Source organism: Copadichromis virginalis, linkage group LG12, assembly GCF_057382275.1.
Source record: "Copadichromis virginalis isolate Kocher_CV1m ecotype Utaka linkage group LG12, C_Virginalis_male_GT1.1, whole genome shotgun sequence".
Classification (NCBI taxonomy): Eukaryota; Metazoa; Chordata; class Actinopteri; order Cichliformes; family Cichlidae; genus Copadichromis; species Copadichromis virginalis.
Genome location: NC_140629.1, coordinates 8,885,972 through 8,896,168, shown reverse-complemented (window position 1 = coordinate 8,896,168; position 10,197 = coordinate 8,885,972). Strand labels below are relative to the sequence as shown.

The 10,197-nt window shown below is 39.1% G+C and overlaps 1 protein-coding gene across 2 annotated transcripts; it reads right to left on the bottom strand.

Annotated features, from left to right (window-relative positions):
* Positions 1 to 574: 574 nt before the first annotated feature.
* On the bottom strand, positions 575 to 7,215 carry LOC146696498 (uncharacterized). 2 transcript variants are annotated; one of them, XM_085474615.1, is made up of 8 exons: positions 7,031 to 7,215; positions 4,891 to 5,133; positions 4,056 to 4,645; positions 3,582 to 3,761; positions 3,068 to 3,208; positions 2,746 to 2,800; positions 2,441 to 2,594; positions 575 to 1,372 (listed from the first exon to the last, which is right to left on the bottom strand). In XM_085474615.1, exons 2-8 carry the CDS (start codon positions 5,090 to 5,092, stop codon positions 1,225 to 1,227), a joined length of 1,470 nt encoding a protein of 489 aa, XP_085330741.1. In that variant the 5' UTR covers positions 5,093 to 5,133; positions 7,031 to 7,215; the 3' UTR covers positions 575 to 1,224. The 2 variants fall into 2 exon arrangements, with proteins under 2 accessions (XP_085330741.1, XP_085330742.1); XM_085474616.1 differs by lacking the exons at positions 4,891 to 5,133; positions 7,031 to 7,215 and having other exon boundaries at positions 575 to 785; positions 1,294 to 1,372; positions 4,056 to 4,516.
* Positions 7,216 to 10,197: the final 2,982 nt, after the last annotated feature.

Genomic DNA, 10,197 nt, shown 5'->3' with positions numbered 1-10,197 from the left:
TTTTCCGTTATTGTACGGGCACTTCCGTAAACCTTAAAACGGATATTTCTGTAGATTTACCCGAGTTTTTCTGTACCATTGACGGACATTTCCGTCAAACCTAAAATGGAAAATTCCGTATTTTCCATAAATTTCGGCGTTATTGCACAGACAATTCCGTAAACCCTATAACAGATATTTCCGTAGATTTACCTGACTTTTTCTTTACCATTTACGGACAGTTCCATCAAACCTAAAATGGAATATTCCGTATTATTTAAGTACTCAATCCATACCATTTACGGACACTTCAGTCATCCTAAAATGTTTAATTCTGTACCATTCTCTATACCGTTTACCATCAATAAAGCACAAATGTAGAATCACAGCAATTATTTATTTCCTTTAACAGCTGCCAGTGCTTTAAAGTGATTTCACTTTTTGTGGTGAATGATTTGCAATATTTACACTACAACCATTAAAACATTCAGAACATCACCTTCACATTCAGAGAAATTTTACATACATAAACCAGCTGTTTTCTCAAAGAAGTACAGCCATGTCCTTTAACAGGGAGATGCCAAATCTGGCAACTTTTTAGCATCCACAGGCTGACAGGCATTAATAACAAATTGATTTGTTAAAGACAATGACAAAATAAGACAATAAAACTGCCAGCATTGCTGTTGCTGTCTCACCTGTCAGTGCAAAATGAGGAGCCCCCTCCAGGAGGATGCAGAAACCTACACCTCCAACTCCACATATCACACCGACAGGCAGAGCTCTGCAACCAGTGGCTGACCTTTCTACAAAAAACAAATAGAACATTAGAAGTATTACATTATACAACTTTTCTATAAAACATCAGTGCAGCAATAACAACCATGACCTTAGAAGGATGACTGTGCAACATGCCATAAAGAGATTTTTAAAACTCTTAAAACAACTTAAAACTAAAAAAAAATTAAAACTTACACCTCCAACTCCACAATGACAGGAAAAGCTTAACTGGAATGACAAATATCGCCCACCTTCCCTCCCCCTTAACATGGGGGATTTGAAACTGCAGCATGTGTGTTGTGGGCATCTAGTTAAAACATCTGAACTCACCTAATACTGTAAAAATCTGTATTTCTACTCCCAAGCCCCATGTTTTTGGATTTGCCTTTGTGTGTGTGTGTGTGTGTGTGTGTGTGTGTGTGTACATTCAGTCCAAAAAGGTATTTTCTGAGCTCTGAGAACAGCTCAAATGGCCCATTCAGATTCCTTCTGCTTGCATTCAAATTCCTTCAGCTGAGAAACCAGCTTGCACACCTGTGGAGGAATGAAGTGCCGTTTCTTCCCCTTCTTCTCTGCCTTGGAGCCTCGCTCAGGATTGACCCCAAAGAAAACTCTGAGGGAAAAAAACAAAACAATAGTGATATGCAGACAAAGTTTGCACATGTAGTGTGGCTTGACAGGAGTGGAGCAGTTCAATGAAATCCTACATTTGTTTTCTTCAATATGCCCCTATGTGTGAACCTCTCTATCATTCTAGTTGACCATCTGTCTAGAACCCAATGTTGTTGTGGTGCTGGTGCCAGTGGCTAAGCTCTCTTCCTTTGTCTTTTCAAGACACATGCATTCACACTGTGCATATACAGAAATGTTTGCAAGGGTGAGAAGTCTGCTTATCACCAACACATGACAGCATGCATCCTCAATGTGTATGCAGGGATATTATAAATGCACAGAACACAGAAGGGGATAGAAAACACAGTTGACATTGTCCTATCAAAAGGTGTAACGGCACATTTGAACACGGACTGTCCTGGGGGTTATTCAAACATGGAGTGGAGAAACTTGTACTCAGTACAAGTATTAACATTTGGGCATGAATCCACTATGTAGTATTTTTTAAATTAATATGTTTAGTCTTTCCTTCGGGGGGGGGGGGTCCCTGGAACAACATATTTTGAGTTTGGGGTCTGCAGCCAAATAAATTTCAGTTTGTGTGTCTTTGACATGAAAAGGTTTGACCACCACTGACATAACCTGGTCTCAGGTGCTAATGGTTTTAAAGAGATAGCTCAAACGAATTTTGTGTCAACAAACCATTCTGAGAAAAATATGTTTTTGCTCCATTTCCCAACTGGAATCATGTTATGTTTGTTTTGTTATTGATTGACTTAGGACACTATTTAAAGCAAAAAGCATGTTACCTGCCCTTTAAAAAGATATGACACATTTATTCCAACAATAGTCTTCAACAGGGAGCTACAAAATCTCTGAACAAATCCATATTCAGGGGGATCATAAGCCAATAACAGCTGATCTAAAAGCTCACAGCATGTGACGACACATTTTGAGCTTGTACATCTCAGACAAACGGGTTTAGTGTAGATTGACAAAAAGCAGGTCAGGTGCAGAAAGGCACGGCAAAGTCACATTTACAAAGTATTTCCAAACAATGAGTGCTTACCTTTGCATGAATTCGAGAGTAAAAGCCATCTCCGGTGGGTATTGGACGTTGCAGACATAAAACATGGAGAAGACGTAGCTCAAGGCCACAATGGGAGAGGTGATGTGGTCATTGACAAGTAACCCATCAACAGCAATCTTGAATTGCTGGTCACCTTAAACACAGATAAAAACCATGTACCATTTACAAAAAAAAAAAAAATCCTATATTTTAAGGCATTTCTTTAATAAATATGACACAACAACAGCTTATAACAACAGCTAACAACAGCTTGCTGGGATACAAAAAAAGATTTAACTACAAACCTCTGATTAGGATGCATGGGATCACTGGGAGTTCGACTTCAGGATCTGCAGAGATCTGTTTTGGTGACAGACATGATACATGAATTAATGTTTCCAGTACACACAAACCTGCTGGCAAATTGACTATCTGCTAGTGTCTTCATCAGACAGAGGTAGCCATTATGCAAAAACATTAATGTAAATAGTTTATAGATAGAGAGTTTATAGAGAATATCAGCAGCACAATTAGGGGAATCTATACTTCCTACTGTGGTTGGTTACTTGGTTCACCACTGGATGCAAATAATTATCTTGCACACAGTTTAAAATCTACAACATCTACCTCTTTTTTGTGGAAGAGTTTATAAGAGTCTTCCTTGAAGTATTTTGAAATGCCACAGATGAGCTGTATTGGACCTTCGCCCATCTTCATCCCTTTGGAGTCAAGGAAGTCATTGATCCCCTTTTCTTTTTTGGAAAGTTCCTGTTCAAGGTTCAAGGTGTTAATTTTGTACAAGTACATAAGACTAACACTCATTTTCGTTTGGAGCTATGGAGAGAATTTTGAAAAAAATAAAAATAAAAATGAATTATTTCATTTTCATTTGCAACCTGTTCTGTTTTGATCTCAAATGTCCTGCTTTTTTGGTTGTCACTTCCTGATTTTTGGTCTCAAATCTATTCCATTTGATTGTTCATCCAAGTTATTCTATTTGATTGGTTGCCAGTTTATCTTTTTTGGTCTCAACTCTCTTTTTGGTTGCAAATCTTTTTCTGATTGATTAATAAAGACAAAATTCTCTCCATATGGAACAGCACAGCACAGCACAATCATAATAATAACAATAACAACACACCTGTGCCAGCTTGTTTTGTACAGAGAAGCCAAGGAGTTTAGATGCATGATCAAACAGGTGAGGAACTTCAAACAGGAACGGCCACTCGTCCTTTACAACGGCAATAGTGGTATCATCATCGTTGAGGATTTCACGCTGAATGGGATATGTTTCAGTCATCAATTTTCGAACAGATGACTCCTAAAGATATGAGGCAGTTAGACAAACAGTCGAACAGTTAGTCAAACTAACCAATTAAAATAATAAAACAGGGTATCAATTTCAATTGACTATGGGCATAGTGATCTACAGACGATCTACAATTTCACAATGTGTCCTAAATTGTACTTGGACCCAGACCTTATCGCATTACTCCTGCTATATACTATTGCTGTGTGAATGGTTGTATGTCTAGATGGTGGACTGTAGGAACCGAATTGCCCTTCGAGGATTAATAAAGCTTTCTGTATCTGTAATGGATGATTGCAGACCCACCTGAAGATCCTGGGTTTGAAAGGCACGTTTCAACTCATCTCGTTTAGACAGCAGATCTTCTCTACACACGGCCCCCTCAATGATTGGATCCCACGCCACACATCCATACAGATCTGAATTCCTGGGCCTTTTCTTTGTTGAATTTTCACCCCCTGCTTGCCTCTTCAGTGAGCTTTGTGGCCTCTTCATATTTTCAATTCTGTGTTCCAGCTGACGAAAGAGAGTTTCAGAACCATCTTTTGCAAAAGGTTTGTTTCCAAACGGCTCTGTCAGCTTGAAGGAGGCAGGATATTGTCCTACAATCATACTGGCGAGTTCCCTCAGCTTTTGTCTACCAGGTCTTCCTGGGTGTTTATGGAGGTAATCTTCAGCGACGATCCGAACCATCTCTCGTCTGTCTTTCCCCATTATGTACTTTTTTTCACGCAACTCATCCATGACTTTTGAGGGAAATTTGTGCCATGGTATAGAATATGCGTCTTGGGATGGGGAGTCGGCTGTCTCAGGTGGTGTTGAGGGCAGCTGAAACCTCTGTGGTTCAGGTGTTGATGAGGGGCCAGGCCGGGTGAACTGCGGTGGAGTTTGTGAATCTATGGATGACATGACAAACATCTCCATAAATTAAACACATCACAATTGTTGCAAATCAATTAATACATTGGTCCTCAATGTCCAGTTTGGGTCAACCAGGAATACAAATGGACCTAATTATGAAAACCAATTATAGAGTAATTATTGCCATGTACAGCTGATGGCAACTTTTTTTTTTGCATTTTTGGAATAAACCTTTGTAGTTTCAGAAAACTTGCATTAAAACAGAGGGGCAAAAACTCACCTGCTTCCAATGCTTTGACAGCTCTGACGAATCTTTTGCACTGAATGAATGGCAGAGTGTCTTTAATGTCCTCCGGGTCCACAAGGCTCAGGTCATCTACAGAGAGAACTCCTAATTCCTCCAGTTTAGCCATGAGTGTATCCATCTGATCGCTACTGAGCGATGGCATTGCTTTCTTGACATAGTTTTTCACAAGTTCCATGTTGGTGTGTGTTTAAGAGGAATGAGCCACCGAGTACCTCTCTGGTAAGAATAAAGTGGATGATAATCATCAAGTTTGTTCAAATCATGGCAACTGAACAGGTCAGAAGCATTTTCATCAAGTTCATAGAGTCCAAGATCAGGTATCCAGCTGGCAGTTTTCCCTCGAAGCAAAAGTAGGACAGTAGTTTCATTTTTTACAAAAATGCTTGCTATTTGTCCTAACTGCAGTAGTCCTTTTGCGTAGCTCAGTAAGACCAGCATTCCATTTGCATATGTAGTGCCTTTAACCTGCACACTCTCTGTGACAACTGAGTTACTTGAGTTCAAATCAAATTCTCCAACCACTGTCTTTATGTTCTGGTCATAGAGCTCTGGATAGAACCGTGTTGAGTCTGAGACATGAACCTGGGAACGAAACAAGGTACCACAAGACTGATAAGCCTGAAGCAACTGGTGCCGTTCAGCCAGAGACTTGGTTACATTTATGAAGTTCTTACTTGCCCTAATGCACCTTTTAAAATAAGAATGTAATGCCTTGTGCATAGGGCTCTGCTCGTATATACTATTCCCAAGAGATGTTACAGTCTCCCTTGGAACACCATACTGCCCCAGTTCACAGGCTAGTGCATCCACAGTATATTCCTGTTGAATATCACTTATAGTTCTCATTTCATTTGCTATTTCTGTTATTGTGGAGGCTGGAACCAAATATTTTGCCTGTAAACCCAAGTAAAACTGAGCAAGACTCTCTGTGAAGTTGTCTTTCACTTGATCACTGCAGAAATTATCACTTTGTTCTGCATCAATGTTAAAACTTTCAGGTTCTTCAGGTTCTACATGTGATCCTTCACCTTGGAAAGACCGTTCTGTTAGTTCACATATATGAACTGGGGCTATCTTGGTAACATCCCACCCTTTATGGTATCTGGAAATATGCGTTAGGGATGACTTTACATTGAATGTCTTAGAACATCCATCAAAGGGACACGTTACAGTCAAACCCTCATCTATGTGACCACTCAAATGACACTTTAAAGTTTTAAGATCATCATATTCACTGCTGCAAAAATTAAACAAGCACCTTAACTGTACAGACACATTACGGTTCCATGTTTGTGTGCTCCTTCTGTCTACATGAGCTCGTGACATATGCACAGCAAGGCTACTGTATGTGTTAAACTTCCTTCTGCAATCCCTATGGCCACATAAAAAGATACATTATTATTATTTCTGTGTGTTCGGCAGTGTTTCAAGTAATCAGTCGAAGACCGAGCGTTAAAGCCACAAATGTTACAAGTCAACATTTTTAAGAGATTGAATTTGCCAATTGACGGATAGCCAGAATCAGAACAGAATCAATATGAAAACAATAAATTTATATCAGCACAGTGAAGCATATTCACTTTTCAGGTACCTTCAAATAAGTAATCTGCGTTGGGCTGCATGGGCCACTCTCTTTGGGCTGCAATGTTTTCTGCAATGAAATCTGATTCTACTTAACTATCACCCCTTTTAATTATTACCATGTTCAGTTGCATGCTAACGTAACACAGCGAGCTATAACAATACACACATGTGGCTAATTTACACACACACACACACACACACACAAGCGCGCGCATCCAACTTATGGGCTAACGTTAACTTTAGTTGGGCAAACCACGCTTCAAAATAACGCAAAACCCACACATTCAAATGTTACCATGAAACACACACGGCTACCAACTGACTATCGAGACCAAATTTCATGTAAGAGGGAGGGAAAAAATGGTTTTTGACGTACTTACGAAGCGCAGGCGGCTGGCTAATGCTAACGCAGCTAGCAGCAAACGTCCACTCACATACACACCACTACCAACTGCCTATCGAGACCAATTTAATGTACGAGGGGGAACAAGGTGGCACTCCATTCTCATTCTCATTCCACACAACCAACCTGTTTCCAACTTTCCTTGTGACTTGCAGAAATTTAGGTAGGCACTGACTGCACTGAAAGTAATGGCGTCGGAATATTCTGGCTGGGGGAGAAAATTCTGCCTTGCGCAACAGCAAACTTTCCGTATTTCGCAAAACGGAGCGAATCCGTAGCAAATCCACGGTAAAGGGACCCCTAAATTTACGGATTTTTTTAACAGTGTATATCAAAGAATCAGGCAAGAGGCAGAAAAAATTAAAACATTGCACAAGAAAAGCAATTTAATTCACATTGTTCTAACTAATAATAAGAACATAATGGGATATCTTAATCTCAGGATTCTATTAGTAAAAAAAAAGATCTCCCACCTAAAAACAGAATAAATTTATTCAGCAGCAACAGCTTAAATTTAAATCAATCTTTGCTACACTTGATATAATCAGACATGACCATGAACACCACAGGCACTCTGCAGCAGTCTTACATGGTCCTTTATTGTAAACTTAACCATTTAATCAAATTATTAAATATAATCCCTCTTCTCCCTCTCCTGTTCTGCCTTTTTTACACCTTTCATCCACCTCTTAGCCACACAGTTTGACAAAATTCACAGATCTTTTCATCTACTTCATCTTGGGCCATGTGCAATAAACACCAGTCATGGATACACCGATAGGGTTGTCTTTTATCCCTGCATTTAGATTCAAATTGGTTTGAGGTCTAAAAGACGTGTTGTGATATGAAATAATAACTCATACATGTTAAATCTAAAGTAATGAACCTGTTTTGAAAATGTACGGAGTAGAGTAGGCCCCATCTTATCTTAATGACCTTGTAGTACCATATCACCCCATTAGAGCACTTCACTCTCGCACTGCAGGCCTACTTGTTGTTCCTAGAGTATTTAAAAGTAGAATGGGAGGGAGAGCCTTCAGTTTTCAGGCCCCTCTTCTGTGGAACCAGCTTCCAGTTTGGATTCGGGAGACAGATACTATCTCTACTTTTAAGATTGGGCTTCAAACTTTCCTTTTTGCTAAAGCATATAGTTAGGGCTGGACAAGGTGACCCTGAATCCTCCCTTAGTTATGCTGCAGTAGGCGTAGGTTGCTGGGGGATTCACATGATGCATTCAGTATTTCTTCTTCAGTCACCTTTCCCACTCACTATGTGTTAATAGACCTCTCTGCACTGAATCATATCTGTTATTAATCTCTGTCTCTCTTCCACAGCATGTCTTTTATCCTGTCTTCCTTCTCTTGCCCAAACCAGTCGCAGCAGATGGCCGCCCCTCCCTGAGCCTGGTTCTGCTGGAGGTTTCTTCCTGTTAAAAGGGAGTTTTTCCTTCCCACTGTCGCCAAAGTGCTTGCTCATAGGGGCTCATATGATTGTTGGGTTTTTCTCTGTATGTATTATTGTAGTGCCTACCTTACAATATAAAGCGCCTTGAGGTGACTGTTGTTGTGATTTGGTGCTGTATAAATTAAATTGAATTGAATAGAAAATAGCGATCACAGTCCTAAAATGTAGGGAGAAAAATCAAAAAATATAAATAATAACCTTTACTCAAGTAAAATATGGATACCTGAAAATTCAACTCAAGTACAGTAACACTTTTCACTGCTGCAGAACACAAATAACTAATAATGTGGCTACTTCCCAACAAACTCTAGGTTAGATTCAGCATATCCCCATTTCTGTCTCCCCGGGTGACTGTGAAGACTGACCTTCGGTGTTGTTATGAAAGAGCATCTAATCCGGTTAAAGCTCCATTAGTGGATGGGCTCTTGTTTTTCTGGGTATCATGTCCATGCTGTTTTAAAAGGGATAAAGGTAAAAGCTCCAGAGGCAAACTAGTTCAATACTTCAGCATGACTTTTAAAAAGAATCGTCGTTGTTTCCCTGAAAGCACCACAACAAATCTTTGGAGGGCTGCTGAAGTCGTGTTTTTGTAATGATACATTAAAGGACTGAAAGAGAAGATTAGAAGATTAACCCCAAAAAATAGATGTTTCAGACTCTTCACTCAGGAGACTGTAATCAAACTGACCTTGCTTGTTGTTTGAACCTTGTATAGAAATGCTTTCCACACTCAGAGGAAGGTTGATAGGAGGCGCATCTGAACATACAGTCTTTCAAACAAGAAAAAGACTCCAGTCGTTCATTTGAGAATAAGAGCGTCTGTGTTTCCCTTGAATACTCCTGCAGATGACAGGTGACTTGTTAAAGTCAGTAAGTTCTTCTTTTTAAAGTGATTTTAACTGATATCAATATGAAACACATGCATGAATGTTCACAGTGATGGTGCCACATGCAGGTATATCCTTACAAAATACACAAAATGCATTTTTGAGATTTGATCACACCTGATAAATCTTTGCAGAGCAACTGATTGGCATGTTTTGTTATTTATTCATTCAGTTGTTATAACAAAAAAAGTCCCCACTAATGCTAAAGGGGATAAACAACTTCAGACCATTAACTACTCTGGTAATTAAGTAATTTGAGAAATTGGTCAAAAATAAACAGATTTAAGAGGCAATTAGAGAATATGCAGATTGCTTATAAGATGGTGTTAGGTGCCGAGGGCAGAAGTACTGTGATTCTCAACTACATCTTTAAATATTTAGAAGGTCTTAGAACACATGCTAAAATCTCATTTGTTGACTTCTCATCTGCTTTTAATATTTTATGTCCACTTATTTTAAAACACTTAAAACATTTAAGTTTGATCATAATATTATGAGTTGGACCTTACAGATCTTTGAGCAAATGTGAGTGTTTCAGTCCCTCGCCTCTGTTTTGTCTCTCATCAGGGCTGCATTTTGACTCCACTTCTTTTTTATGATCTCTAACGATTATAATGATCATGTTTGATACCTACGCATGTGTGGTAGGTGTTAAACTGTGTACTTGACTTACAGTTGAGGTCAGATGTTTACATAAACTTATCATGGACATAAATATCAAGTATTGGGGCAGTAAAAGACTTCTTTGAAAAATTATTTTATCAGGGTGGAATGATTTTACAGCATATATCTTTAACCTCCTAAAACCTGAACTCTTCCACAGCATGCATTTTTAATTTCTCTTTGATATTTGGACTGATTGGGACCTGATAAATGTAAAAACAAAGAATTACCAGATCTTTTTTCTTTACCTTATTTTTGTTTCTAAGAAAAATGACAGCC